Raw genomic sequence first — 14,917 nt, 5'->3', positions numbered from 1 at the left:
GATCAGCTCGGTGCTTTCTGACCACCTAGAGGGGTGGGATAGGGAGGGTGGGAGGGAGGGAGATGCAAGAGGGAAGAGATATGGGAACATGTGTATATGTATAACTGATTCACTTTGTTATAAAAAAGAAACTAACACAGCATTGTAAAGCAATTATACTCCAATAAAGATGTTAAAAAAAAAAGATTCAGAATGGAAAGACAAAGCCTTACTTTGAACTAATGTTAATGGAAAATATTTTTATGAAGATGCTACTGACCTATTCATATAAGTGGCTTAGCTTTTCAAAGTGAAGCTGAATATTATAATGTTACAGCAATAGCACTGGATAAAAAATTAACCCTGTAGAACAGCTTTGTGACTTCTTTTAGAAAATTCAATTCTGGATATGTTTTCAGTTTTATAGTTAGTTGTGGTGGTTTATTCTAATCAGCAGTGATTTAAGATTAAAAAAAAAAAAAAAACTTTTAAGGGCTTCCCTGGTGGTGCAGTGGTTAAGAATCTGCCTGCCAATGCAGGGTACACGGGTTTGAGCCCTGGTCCGGGAAGATCCCACCTGCCGCGGAGCAGCTAAACCCGTGCACCACTACTACTGAAGCCCATGTGCCTAGAGCCCGTGCTCCACAACTAGAGAAAGCCTGCAAGCAACAACGAAGACTGAATTCAGCCAAAAATAAATAAATAAAATAAATTTTTAAAATAACTTTTAATATAGGCATTCACCGAGTAAAATATGTAACAACAGAATTTGTTAAAAGTCATCTTTCTACCTGCCAGTGTTTTTTTTACTGCTTGTCTTAGCCTTGGTTCTGGTTCTCCTAAAAGCACGGCCCAAGACAAAAGCTTGCATCCAGTAGTTTACTGGGGATGTGATCCCAGCGAACAGGAGTGAAGGGGAAATGAAACAGATGGCAGGAAAGCCAATCAAGGACGCATTGAGTTGGAAACAACATAGTACTAGGGCTTGATCTTGAGCAGCCTTATTAAATGTGCCTCTGAATTGTCTTTGAAGGGCGGTTAGAGGACGGCGCCACACCTCTCCCAAGTTGTATATGCCCAAATGCCAAGCAGTTCCTGTAGCTTGTCAGAAGCCAGGAGGCAAGGTGCAGTTGCCCAGTCCTGCTTGAAACTGGTTGCCATACTAGTGGTCAGGTAAGAGGCCAAGAGGATTTGAAGTGACATATGGGAGGTCTACCACACTGCTCTTAAAATGACCAGTGTTTTAATGCCACCCAAAGTGATTAAATTGGTATTCACTATGATGACGCTAACAGTATTCTCTAATCTAATTTACTGGATAAGTTATGGGTTTGTATATTTAAGATTTCACTTTTAAAAATTTAAAACATTTGAATTTAAGTTGTTTGGAAAAAATAACATAGAATACTATGTTCCTTATATATAAATTATCAGTTTATGGACACATGAAGCTCTTTACATTTTTCCCAGAATTTTAAGGGTCAGATGGGAGGAGGAGATAAAGAAACATACTCCAAAGGAACATTAATGAAGTAGAAAAAAAATGCTAGGCTTATAGTCTAATCCAGTTTTACCTTAGACAATTCACTGAACTACTCTGTTTTTTTCCAGCGAAGGATGACCTCCAAAGTCTCTTCCGGCTGTAAAAGTTTATGATTCTTAGACAATAATGCCACTAAAGGGAGGGACCTAAGCCCAGGGAAACCTACTAGCTCCACACGACTAGTGGAGGCATGTGCAAATAAAAATAGATGCAAGACCTGACCTTAAATCTTAGAAGCTGGTGGCTATTTCTAGACTTGTCATGAATGAGACTTCCTTGGTATTGTCCATGTTTTAAAGCACTAAGTAGCTCTACCACCTTGTAGGAAACCAGGAGAAATATAAACAATAAAAAGTGACTAGAGATTGATTAAGAACTCTGAATTAAATAGGATATTTAGCAAGGCTTCAGAAAAGGAAGCTAAACCAGCATTTATCTAACTTTGCATTTTGGGCTACTTGCATCAAAATCACCTGAGCCCCTTAATAAAAATGCAGGCTTCTGGTCCTCTCCCCTAACCATATTTATCGATCTCTTTGGAAGGGACTCAAAACCTGCATTTTTAAATAACCCACCAAGTGATTCTCAAAACATCCTACAGTTTGAGAACCTCTGATACAGTATTGTAGGTAAGTGGGAAAATATACAGAAAGCAGATGAGGAAAGAACAAGGCCAGATAAAGAAAAAAAAGGATGCTAAAAAATGATAGGATGGCTGAGGAAAGGAAGGATGCAGTATATACTAGGGCACTGTTTCATTTTTCTATAAATTACTGTATATAAACAGAAAACTTAAGCCTATAACCTGCTGAACAAATAGCTTATTAACCTAATTCTAGAAAACTAGAACATTTGAAAGATACCTCAAACTTCACATCATTATTTGAAAATATGTAAGATTTACCTTCTCAGAGCAATTGTATGAGCAACATACAAATAATCAGATGACAACATCAGCACCAAATTATGAATTTATTTTTAGCCTCATTGGGTTGGTTGATTTTGTGTCTCCTTAGCTTTATCTTTTCATCTAACTTTCTCGCCTCCTTCTACTTTGTGTATAACCACAAGTCACTTTACATCCTTTTTGAAAAAAATTTTATTTGGACTCAGTCACTAGCACCCAAATAAATAAACAAAAGCCCCCACAAACTTTGTGGAACTCCAAAAGCATTTTAATATGCCCTCCTGTGTGGTAAGGTTAACAAATGAAGTGAAATAATGGTTGTGACCACTCCCTGGTAATAGTGGCAAAACTTCTATGATAATTCTAACAGAAGAGGGCACAACTGTTAAAAGCTACAAACCTTGGTGTTCAGAAGAGCACTTAGCTACAATGGAGCCATTAAGGCTAAAGTGACCTTTTTGGTGATTCCTTGCTACTAAGGCACAGTGTAGGTTTTGCAAACCTAATTATTCAGATCCTAATTAAGTCAAAAATTGACTGTTAGTCAAATACTTGTCAGTTAAATGACACAAAGCTATGACAAGCGTTTACTGAACTAAAATGAACTGCTCTACAATGTTGCACTTAAGCAGCTCCTCTGAGTACAAATGGTACTTTCAGATCTTTCCAGATCTCAGCTGTTCTACTTAAAACAGAACACTGGAGCAGTTGGTTAACCAGTTAAAAGTCTCACATATGAGCATCTAAACTCCCATTAAAGCAAAAATATCATCAATGTCGTCTGTCTCCTTAGTGATTCCTGATGTATTATGTTTATTTATTTGCATCGTTGTCCAAGAATCAGTTTCATTTTCATTGCTTTCTATAAGAGTTTCATGAATTTGTTTCTCCTTAGTTTGTATGACAGGACTTGAAACTCTTCTACTCAACACTTGCTTATTGTTAGGGTAGAGATCAGTTGTACAAACTGTAGGGTGTGAGAGTCTCCCTTTAATGATATCGGTAGCGCTCTGAGTCCCTTGAGGGGGCTGCTGGGTTTCCTTTAAAAGAGTCGACTGCAACTTTCTCTGTGGTTTCCTTCGTTTCAATGAAAATTTATTCTGTGATCTTCGTCTCAGATGATTCTTCAAAGTTTTGCTACCTGAGCCTTGAAGAAGGCAGTTGCAAATTGATGTTTTTATGCACTCTAGTTTCTTTGGCAAACTTTAAGACAGAGAGAGGAAAAATTGGAGATTGTTAAGATGCAGAAAAACATTCTCAGAAACTTTTGTCTCCCTTTTACCAACTTCCAATTGAAAAATATTTATAAGTCCTATGCCTGTGTACAACTCCAGAATCATAAGGAAAAATAAGGAAATAGGAGCTTCAACCCAAGTCTGTGTTTTCAGAGCACAACTTCCCTCTGATTTAGATTGTGAGCAAATGTGTCCCCATTATGTTTCCAAAGTAAAGTAGCTCCTACAAGTAGCAAGGTAACTGAATGGTGAGATATCTCCATATTTTAGTGCCAGAGCTCTTCCCCGATAATTGCTAATCTGTTCATAATATAATAGGAATGGAACTGGGGAAAAGATGAATCACAAATAGAAAAATTGCTAGGATGCATCAACCCATTTCTGGATTAACAGATTAATATTACGGCAGGAAATGAACAAAGAAAAAGGAATAAAAGTGAAGAGGGAGTTTATGTAGAATGAGAAAACAGGGCTCCTGGCATAGACATAATGACAGCCTTGAGCTACCCTAACTGTGATTCATATATCATCTTCAAATTTGGGAATTTGGAACTCAAATGGCCAGTTACTTTAGGTGTTTTGCTTCTGAATAGGGTACACTGCCACAAGGTACATTGGTACCCTGCTAACTGCCTGTTTGTGATAGACTGCAAAAGATTAGCACGAGTCTGTATCTCCTACATTACCCTCTTCCTTTTTAAACAAATATAGAACTTTGAGGAAGCCCATTTTAATGTAGTAATTCATGATCTCTGTTTCCAAACCATTTTGTCTTACCATAAGCAGTAATCTTTAATTGAGGAGAGGGTAGGTGTACTTCCCAATTGAAATGGAAATAGGAAGAATGAAAACAGAAGGATCAGAGGATCTGCACTGAGTTCTAGATCTCCAGCTCTAATACCCTGAGTAAAATCCTGTATTTCCTCATCTATATAATATGAATAATACTACCTACCTCACAGAGTTATTGTGGACATTAAATAAAATTCAAATGTACTACAAATATATTACTGAAACAGCAAACCAGGGCAGAATAAAAGGACACTATATTTTTGTGGGGTGCAAAATAATGGTCTAATCAAATAACTACTAGTTTCTTACCCTCTGCATTAACTTTTAATTATCATCTCTGCCTCATCTACCTCTGACTTTACATGCAGTCTTGAACAGAACACCTCCATCTTAGGCTGAGTTTCTACTCTAGAATGTAATGTAAAAACCCTTAACTTCCCCAACAGCTTTTAATGAAAACTTGCTATAAAACCATCAATATATATTTTTTACTAAAATAGGAATATCTTTTCCATAAATTTTTAAAGAAAATTTAACAAATTTTAGACTGTGATTCACCCACGGGAACCATTATAAAGCCCTGAATAGATAGAGTAAGTCCCCTACATACAAACGAGTTCCATTCCGAGAGCATGTTCTTAAGTCCAATTTGTTCGTCAGTCCAACAAAGTTAGCCTAGGTACCCAACTAACACAATCGACTATATAGTACTGTACTGTAATAGGTTTAACAAAACTGTACTTTAAGTAGGTCTCAACTTTAGACTACTGGACATTAAAAAGGCTAACTTGAATATATATACTTTTGCCCTAAATGATAATAGAAAAAGTAAAGAAATACAATTTTTGTGATGTACCTACCTATAGCCTTGAGCTTCCACATGTTTAAGCCGGTTGCTTTTAAGAAGTTTATTACCCAGAAAGGTGGTCTGAGCCTTGAGTTTTTTGCTCCTACACCACAGAATTGCCATTTGGATCTCTTCAGAAAGTTGTACGAAAGTGTCAGTTTCTCGGAATCTTTGCACAAGACTTTTTACACAGGGAGTTCCTATTGCTTTCCAAGAAGAACGTTTGGTTGCCTTTAGTTTGGATTGAGAACATTTAAACTCAAAACTGTTCGCCTGAAATATGGAACGATGAGAAAAATATATTGGATTTGTTACTGACTTACATAACAACAGAGAGAAGCTGACTCACAGACTATAAAAATTTGAAAATATGTCTTTTTAAAAGAAGGAAAAAAAGTTTTTTCAGCCCACTATGCTTTCCTTTCTTTTTTTTTTTTTTTTTTTTTTTTGCCGCTCGGCTTGTGGGATCTTAGTTCCCCAACCAGGGATTGAACTCGTGCCCCCTGCGGTGGAAGCGCAGAGTCCTAACCACTGGATGGCCAGGGAATTCCCTTCCTTTTTCTTAAAAATGTTTTTATTCACTGCTCCTAACACAAGATTTTTTCCCCTCTGTGCTACAGCAGATCCCATCTATAGCTAAATTCAGCTGTATACAGGTGACAATATAAATATTTGCATACATATCTATTTATTTAACCTATACATACGAATAAAACTCCACGTGATTAAGTATTGGTCAAAGCCTATCTAGTGGGAAAAAAATCACTGAAGAGCCCTCTTCCTCTAATACTGGACTACCACAACTTGTTTTTCATTTATTTCTATATCCTGAGTCACCCTCCTCAATGATGGGTCATAAATGTTATTGAAAACATGTGAGAATGGGGATGATTGCTGAATGTATGTTAAAAATGCTTAACTGAGCAACATTTCCAACTCCAATCCAACCATCTTTTGATGTGGCACCTTTGGTCTCTTCAACCTCATCTTTCTATATCAAGTCAAGTTTGAATTTTATCAACTTTTACTGTTTATTGAAATATGCCACCTAGTAGGTCTGCTTCCATCCTCTGTTCAAAACTTACCTTCTTCCAAATTTCTCACTCTCAAGAACATAAAGTAGTAGAAAATATGAAAGCAGAGACCTATCAACACTTTGTGTTGGTGATCCATAAAAGTTTGACCTAAAAGTAAGATAAGCATATTGGTGCTAAATGCTAAAAATATGGTAGTCATTGGTCATGCTGGAAACAGCTCACCTAGGAACAGGTGGACGGACTGCAGAAAGTTTCAAGAGTCACAGAGAGCCGTAGTTATTAAGAGAGAGAGCTGACGAAACTATTTGGAGGACTGGTGTAAAGATAAAGGACAAAGACTATGAAACCAAACTGCCTGCATTCAAATCCCAGTTCTGCCCCATATCTGCTGTGTGGCCTGTGCAAATTTCTTGTCCTTTCTGTGCCTTAATTTTCTCATCTGAAATATGGCAACAGTAATAATAGCACCTACCTCACAGGGCTTTTGCAAGGATTATATGAGTTAACACATATAAAGTGTTTTGAACAATGCCTGGCAAAGAGTAAATGCAACGTAAGTGTGATGATGATCATATCTTCCTCTGGAACTTGTGAATCGGACAAAATATAAATGCAAACTGGAATCCTTGTAAGCCTTCAAGAAAGCACTGACTCATTAGAAATGATTAAGAATTCTTGAATGGAAAAAATAACCCATGAAGGAAACCAGAAGAAAACAGTTTTGAAAAGAGAAAGGGTAAAAGAAGTCAAGAAGTTACTGATGAAAGAGGATGACATTGATGTACTTATCCATGTCAGGTCCAGAACAAACAGAATTTGCAGACACTGGCCAAGGAGAGGAATCAGGTTAAAGCTTGAATGCTGACAGGAAGAAAGAAATAGAAGCCTCATGACAAAGGATGAGGATGACGATAATGACGATGAAAGTCGGTAACAATATCTAACACCAATTAAATGCTTACCACACTTTAGACTCTGTGCTGAACACTTTACATGAACTAAAACTGGCACAACCCTATGAGGTACATACTGTTATTAGAAACAGAGGTATGGACAGGCCAAGAAACTTACATAAGTCACAGAGTAGTACAAACCAAAGCCAGGACTCAAACCACTTCTGTCTGATTGTAAAGCCCATACTCTTAAGCTGCAGTACAATCCACTCCTATGATGGATCGTAGGATAACTTTAAAATTCTAGCAAAACTCTTAGTAAAATGTTTCTGAAGGCACCGTATTAACTGAATTAACTACATGCACTCAAATCCCTTGGGAATGCCTCTATTCATTCAGAAACACACACTGAGAACTAAGATGGCACTACTCTTAGAGTTGGGGATAAAAACAGAAGATTCAGTCCCTGCCATTGGTAAGTGGCATCTACTCTACAAATCAGCAGAAATCATAAGCTATATTAAAATAAGCCAGACAAACCTGAATAGCTCTGTGTTTCAGCTGTTTGCAGAAAGCCCTCACGTCAAATTCTGATGACTTTTCTGTGAAGATGGAAAGATCACAGATACAAAAACTTAGGCATACTATTTTTAAATCAACAAATTCTTATGTGCATGACTACATTTCTTGCCAAATTACTACAAGAGAAACAAAGGGAATTAAGCAAGCAAAGAACTATGAAGCAACAACAGAAACAACTTTATATGCTCAAGCTGAGAAAACACAGGTATTAACATACCTCTCTAAGAATAATCAGAGTTAAAATTAAGAAGATGCTGAATTTCTTCCTACACAATGCATGACTACATTGTAATTTCAAAAGTTTTTTTGTTTGTTTTTTTTAGAGTATGTGCCATATCAAAGCAAATTACCTTTTAAGATTTTCTTATTCTTTACTGGCTGTCCAAGATCCACATTATTCTGAGTATTGATCTTCATTTGTTTAGCTTTTTTGGAAATTCTAAGTAATGTTTCTTCACTGGACCTCTGTGATTGCTCTTTTGTTAAAAATAGTTTATTTAGCAGTTTAGTTACTCCTTTAGCTGCAAAAGCTGTAGGCATTTTTTTCTTAAAGATTTCAAAGTAGGGCTCTCCTAAAAATTCAGCAATATCAGAAGGAAAGGTAAAACCTTTGAAGTAAGGCAATGGTTGAATCCTGGAGACCTCTTGAAGTAATCCAAACAATGGCTCATATAAAGAAACCAGCCTTTTTAAAACATCTTTATAGAGAACCCTAGAGAAAGAAGAAGGATCTCATGAATTAGCTAGTAATTATCATTTGCAGATTACATAATAATAAGAGAGTCAGGGCTTCCCTGGTGGCGCAGTGGTTGAGAGTCCGCCTGCCGATGCAGGGGACATGGGTTCGTGCCCCGGTCCGGGAAGATCCCGCATGCCGCGGAGCGGCTGGGCCCGTGAGCCATGGCCGCTGAGCCTGTGCGTCTGGAGCCTGTGCTCCGCAACGGGAGAGGCCACAACAGTGAGAGACCCGCGTACCACAAAAAAAAGTAAAAAAAAGTAAAAAAAAAATAATAAGAGAGTCAAAGCTGAAAATAATGCCTGTGAATCTGCCACTATAGATTAAAAAAACGCTCAAGCGGACACTTGCAAAGAGCTAGATTAGTCCAGCCTAAACAGAAAAATGCAAGTACAAAATGCTATATAAAACCAAATAAAGTACTACATGGAGAGATATCTCAAAAGATGTGCCTCAAAATCTTAAGTGTGGTTTTATCTAGATGATGAGATTTTAGGCAAATTTCAGGTTCTTTGCATTTTTTCTATTTTTAAAAGTTTCTTAAAATAACCATGTATTATTATTATAATCAGCAAAAATCAAAGCTATTTTCATTATAGGAATAATGAAGGTTTGATATTTTAAAATAATACAATTAGTAATTCTAACACTGTTAGTACTAAAAACAAGCAGAATAAAAAATAAGATGATTGGAAATAGTACTTGAGATATCCAGGTTAAGATATCAAAGCAAGGTTTAGAGAGAATTTTCTCTCTTTTTTTTGGCTTTCATTCAAATTAGAGCTTATCAAACCAATTGTTTAAAATGGCCCAAAACAGTTCTCCTTATAAATATGGGCAGATTTTGAATCCAATTATCCATCAAATAAGTTTCATAATATATATTGTGAGATGCAAGGGAAGGGCTCTTTGGTTTGCAACTAGTATTATCAGTGTTCTTTACATCAACTAACTATGGCTCAAAAAGCAGTGGCGGTTCAGGTGGAAGAAAGGAATCTAGAAAACATAAGGAAGGTAATTGCCATTAAAAGTTAGAAACCTAATGGCAGAAACAAATGATACAGACTGCTCAGGAACACCTTCATTTTAAATGGCCCAGCTGCTGAATGATTAGAGGAACCCTTTTTTTTTTTAAATTCCAGCTGCTAATCCTAGGAATTCATTTGCTTAGTTGTTTAGTGTTGAGGTGATCTCATGGATTCAGATTCAAAGCCTAATCCTTTGACATAACCATCAACACTTAGCTTCCCAATCTACCCCAAATAAACTCTGATCAAATGAAGAAACAGAATTCCTGCACCTTCAGCATCCCATGGGAAAGCAAATATGAAAACTACTAATAAGAAACTTAGTCTGAGTTAGAGAAATGAAGGATTTCAAAGGTACATACATACATACCATAACCTGCTCACCAGCCCAACCATCACAAGGTTTAAAATAATGAATTCTTGCAAACCTAGATGTTTCACAGTCAAGCTGGAGAATCAAGTTAAAATTGGAAAACAGAATCAAAGGAATTTAGGTTTCTTTAAGTTACATTTATGAAAAAAACAGACTGGAAGTAGAAAGAATTTTCTTGAAGGAACTAAAACCTTAAAACATGTTCTATTTAAGTCACGGAAGCTTAAAAATAAAGTAATATACACTCTGCTAGAGGAAAAATAAAGTAATACACACTCTGCTAGAGGTCTCATATAAATTTAGTTTCTAAGATTAAGAATTTCTAACAGTCAGTGCCCTTAGGATAATACATACTAGGTAGAGACAGAAGTCTCTGGCAATGGCTATATCAGGCAAATCCCAGGAAAAGGAAGCCAAAGAGCAAAATTTTAAGAATTCCCATAAGTTATAACTCCTACAGACTCCCTAGCTTTCAAATAGAAATACTATTAAATATATCCCAACAATTCCAATTCAGAAGAAGGTACTTTAGTTGATTCAAGGATACAGAAATGTCTTGCAGCAACAGTCCAACAAGCGAAGTAGCAACTTGGAGGCTCCCAAAATCTTCATCAACACCAGTTCCACCACTGGTTGGCTAGGGATGACACATGCTTTGGTATTTACAGGCTGATTTTCACTTGGCAAAAATAGAAAAGTACATTACTTTCATTCTTAAATATAAAGCACTTATATAGCAGTTTTCAAGTGCAGACTTGCTTTAAGCTCAATTTGAGGTAGTTATGTTTAATAATGACTCACTGAAGTTGACTGACACTTATGTTTCAAAATAATCTACCATGACCCAGATTTCAATGTCACATCATTTCCTCCCACTGGCCGAGAGAGGGAGATTACCACAGAATACCAGGGGCCTTTTGTTGAAACAAAATTTGTACAGCTAAGGTATAATTGTTTATATTCTAACAATAAGTGAAGCAAGTCTAAAGCGAGATCACAGCAAGACACTGGGTTTCCAGCCCACCAAAAAGCCCATTACAAAGCAACTGGACCACTTACTTAGAAGAAAATGACTCAGAGAGATCTTGAATTGAACCTTCCAAATTCATGTTTTTCAAGCGTTTTAAACATTGTTCAACCTGAAAGGGGAAGAGCAGCTCATGTGTGACACAGACAAAGCCACTGATGTGACCAGGAAAACAAAGAAATACAAAATTTCAAAGTATGGAAATACACTCAATACCAAAGAATGCCTTTTTTTAAGGGTAAAGAAACCCATAGCCCAAAGCAATTGCTTCTGGTTAAAAATTTGAAATTTATCCAGCCAAATAAATTCTTCAAATCAGGTTATGACTAAGAATTTATTGTACTACATGCCAGGATGTGCTTGATGCTATAAAGGGGACCAAGGTAAGTATAAGATTATTCTCAAGATTTTATTTTTTCTGAAGCAACATGATTTCTAATAGTGAAACTATTAAAACAAGACAGTAAATTATTAAGTACTAAATTTCAACAGTCTGTAAGTGCCACAGACATAAGGGATCAAGTGATAGAGGGATTGGGCATTGTAAACATACAGGACCAGGTGAGCAAAGGCTCAGAGGAGGGAACGAATGTGGTGAGTAGGAGGACTCACGAAGAGTTCAGGCCATCTGAAATACAAAATATATGAAGATGAAGACCAGAGAGAAGCCTGAGCTAAGGAAAACTGAAGAGGCCAGATCACGGGGGATCTTGTAAGTTAACCTAAGAGGCTTCCTCTTTATTCAGGAGACAGTGGAGAAATATTAAAACTTAAAGCTGTGTTTTAGGATGATTAACCTGGCTTTGGTACACATGAATATGCCAGAGTGGAGGAAAGACTGGAAGATGAAAGATCAGTCAGAATTGCAAGACGACTAACAACTGACAAGGTCAGAAAAAAGAAATGGCAGCCAGAACTAAAAAGGGACTAGATGCAGAGAAAGTTTTGACTGATCAGTTGGCCGGATAGGAGAGCTACGTAAAAGAAAGAAGCAGAGAAAACAGAACACCAAATTTTTCTGACCGGATAATTATTCGCAACTTGGAAGCCGGGAGGAGAAATACGTATGTTAGATCTGAGATGGTAAGTTTGGTTTTGGCGTTAAAGACTCAGAAGGAGATAAAAGCTGCCCCAGAGAAGAAAACTTAAGAAAGACCATGATCCCAAATCTTTCTTTGATGAAAAAATCTTCATCTTTTTTGCCTTAAGTAATGGGAGTGGAAAACTAACCAGAGAGCATGAATCTGTAAGGTTAGAGACTATGTCTGTCTTTTTCATCCTGTACACCTAGCACGAAGCACAGTGCCTGGCACATAGAAAGTTTCAAAAATACTTGGAGAATTAATAAAATGAATGAATGAATGGACACGTAAGGAACTCAGGTTAGGAGGCTCTACTCTGTGGTGTAGTCCCTGAGCTGGGGGGCCCAATTTTGTCTTTAACTCCAAAAGTTACACAAAACCACTTTACACAACTTGTTATATACTCATTCAATATATTACCGATTAGATTACATACCCCACAATAAATAGACTGCAACTTTGTTCTTTTTATGATTTTGGGATTTTGATTATGGTCAGGAAAATTGTTTCTTAATCCAAAACTCTGTCTTGATCAAAGTACTCAATCTTTAAACTAGGCAGAGACATGGTACTTTATTATAGATTGCATATAATGAAGAAAATTTTTCATAAAAATTACCTATAAGATAAATAAATAAAAAGTAAACATAAAAACAAAAAATTACCTACCTACTAGAAACAAGACTGGGAAAGAATGCAACATAGTTCCTTTTAAAATTGTTTTTTGAAATGCTTTCAGGGGAAGAAAAAAAAAGCCCACATGCAATTGCAAGATGACCTATAAATCACAAGTAAGTTACTGCGATTAAGTTACAAAATATTAAATGGCAGTGTGGTCTCCATCTTCATCAACTCAAACATGTTGAGTATTAAACACAGGGCTCCCACCTTACCTGTTTGAGGGCCAAATGGGGCTTGTGGCGGCCCATTCTGTTGTGATTGCTGTAAAGGACTGCACATAATACATCTGTTTCTGCATCTAAGATTTGGCTCTTCAGTGACAATGTAACGAGACAGCATTCTTTAATTATAGCTGCAATGCAAAGGTCTAAAGCAGAGATGTTTCGTAAGACTTAATATGCATTTCTACATTAAGTATATTCTATAAAAAATACACTGAAAGAAGCATATTTCCTTATGTTTTAAAGAAATCAAGAACAAATTAACATAATCAGCCTCACCTGTAAGAACATAATTAATGTTTCCAAGTATGTGAGAAGTGACATAGGAAGGAAGTGATCGTACAGTGACAGATGATATCAAGTCCAGGAAATCATTAAGAGAACATGTGTTAAAGTAGAATGTACATCTTTACACCACATTTTATCATGATCTTGATAATCTTTCATACGAATACTCTGCAGTCATTTGGTGTACACTTAACACTTCGAGTACCTTAAAGGTGGGACGTGTTGTATACTTCTCTACCACTTTAAGAATATATTCAGAAGAGAAAACACTATAACAGCTGGAAATTATATTACATAATGAATGTCTGACTGAACACGGGGTGCTTATTTAGTAAGACAAGGTAACAGCCTCCTAGTCTGAAAAAGCTGTGAACAGAAGATGGGAGTAAATATGTTCTCTATGGCTCTAAGGGTAGCAGTAGCATCCTAAGTGGCAGTAACACAAAGGAAGACTTACACACAATGTGGAGAACTTTCTTACTATACGAACTATTTGAGGCCAGAATGGGCTGCCTTTGGGGTGGGGGGAGACTTGGTGAATTTCCACGCCTAACAGAATCCTGTTAAAGAATCTTTGAATAGAGGAAGGGGTAAGATTAATCTGTAAACTGAGCAGGATGGATGGATGGGGAGGGGGATGTGATGATTAGATAAGTTACAAGTATTTAATAATAACAGCTGTCATTTGAGTGTTTATTTACTGTATCAGGCATTGTTCCAAATGCTTTACCTATAATGTTAATTCTTTCATCAGAACAGCTCTATGAGGCAAGTACTATTTTTATCCCCATTTGAAAATGCGCTTAAGCCCAGAAAGGTTAAATAATGACATTTCCCACTCCTCACCCCAGCTCCAGCAGAGAGAAGAGCCAGGATTCAAACCCAGGCAATTTGGCTCCTGAGCCCAGCGTGTACTGCCCTACTGCCTAATAACGGCAATGCCACCATACCTTGATAGAACACTTTAGACCACGCTCTCCTAAATGACATCATTAGATCCTCCGAACAACCCGGTGATAGGGAAAACTAACCCCATTTTACAGATAAGAAACGAGGGATCCAGAAAGATTGCGGTTTAACTGCAGAGTGCTTGAGTGACGACCCGCAGCCTCTCAGAGGCAGAGGTCGAGAAAGACTGAGGGGGAACCACAGCACTTGGTGGCCTGAGTGAACGCAGGGTCCCCAAGCAGCAATTTTTCCTGACGCTAGCTGCGTCCGTCCTCTTTCCCATTTCGGTGCGGGGCTGGATCTTGGGCCCCAGCCAGGCCCTGCGGTAGACTCGATGGGTCCAGCGAGGAACGGCGATGCCTGCAAAATTCCTCAGCAAGCTCTAGGACCCAGGCCTCTATCGGTCGCGGCCCTGCGCAGCGTCCCGCGGGTTCCGGAAGTCCCGCCCCCACCCCGCGCACGTGCGCCTGCCTGACGCCTCCTCCGGAAAAGCCTGCACCCCTCGCCGGGCGCCTCACTCACCCAGCGCCGCGCCGGGGTCCTGTACGGTCACTGTGCTGCGGCTCCCCGCCTTAGGGAGCCTCACGCGGTTCCATGGCTGCGGGCCCGGCAGCAGCGCAGCCATCTTGGGAGGCAGGAGAGGGACTGGGAAAGGTGGACCTGGGCGAGACCCAGTGGAGCGACCGAAGGAGGGGCGATGAGCCGACGTCAGGGGAAG

The 14,917-nt window shown here is 38.1% G+C and overlaps 3 protein-coding genes across 5 annotated transcripts in view; 2 read left to right on the top strand and 1 right to left on the bottom strand.

Moving 5' to 3' along the window:
• Nucleotides 1-5,504, top strand: part of GTPBP8 (GTP binding protein 8) — a 26,398-nt gene extending 20,894 nt beyond the window's left edge. Inside the window, exon 6 of the mRNA XM_073804225.1 lies at nucleotides 1,013-5,504. Within this exon, the coding sequence (XP_073660326.1) occupies nucleotides 1,013-1,127 (115 nt within the window). The 3' untranslated portion in view covers nucleotides 1,128-5,504. The remainder of the gene's footprint in view (nucleotides 1-1,012) is intronic.
• On the bottom strand, nucleotides 2,604-14,854 carry RMP64 (ribonuclease MRP subunit p64). Of its 3 annotated transcripts, none has more exons than XM_004331384.4 (9): nucleotides 14,722-14,854; nucleotides 12,955-13,109; nucleotides 11,012-11,091; nucleotides 10,500-10,631; nucleotides 9,950-10,027; nucleotides 8,166-8,527; nucleotides 7,774-7,835; nucleotides 5,317-5,576; nucleotides 2,604-3,632 (listed from the first exon to the last, which is right to left on the bottom strand). In XM_004331384.4, exons 1-9 carry the CDS (start codon nucleotides 14,822-14,824, stop codon nucleotides 3,173-3,175), a joined length of 1,692 nt encoding a protein of 563 aa, XP_004331432.2. In that variant the 5' UTR covers nucleotides 14,825-14,854; the 3' UTR covers nucleotides 2,604-3,172. The 3 variants fall into 3 exon arrangements, with proteins under 3 accessions (XP_004331432.2, XP_019778429.2, XP_019778430.1); XM_019922870.3 differs by lacking the exon at nucleotides 14,722-14,854 and adding an exon at nucleotides 14,202-14,563; XM_019922871.3 differs by lacking the exons at nucleotides 12,955-13,109; nucleotides 14,722-14,854 and adding an exon at nucleotides 12,498-12,615.
• Nucleotides 14,783-14,917, top strand: part of BOC (BOC cell adhesion associated, oncogene regulated) — a 263,018-nt gene continuing 262,883 nt past the window's right edge. Inside the window, exon 1 of the mRNA XM_033855822.2 lies at nucleotides 14,783-14,917. The gene's annotated coding sequence lies outside the window, so the exon portion shown is untranslated.

Source organism: Tursiops truncatus, chromosome 4 (assembly GCF_011762595.2).
Source record: "Tursiops truncatus isolate mTurTru1 chromosome 4, mTurTru1.mat.Y, whole genome shotgun sequence".
Classification (NCBI taxonomy): Eukaryota; Metazoa; Chordata; class Mammalia; order Artiodactyla; family Delphinidae; genus Tursiops; species Tursiops truncatus.
The sequence above is the reverse complement of the archived record's forward strand: the minus strand, read 5'-3'. Positions and strand labels throughout refer to the sequence as shown.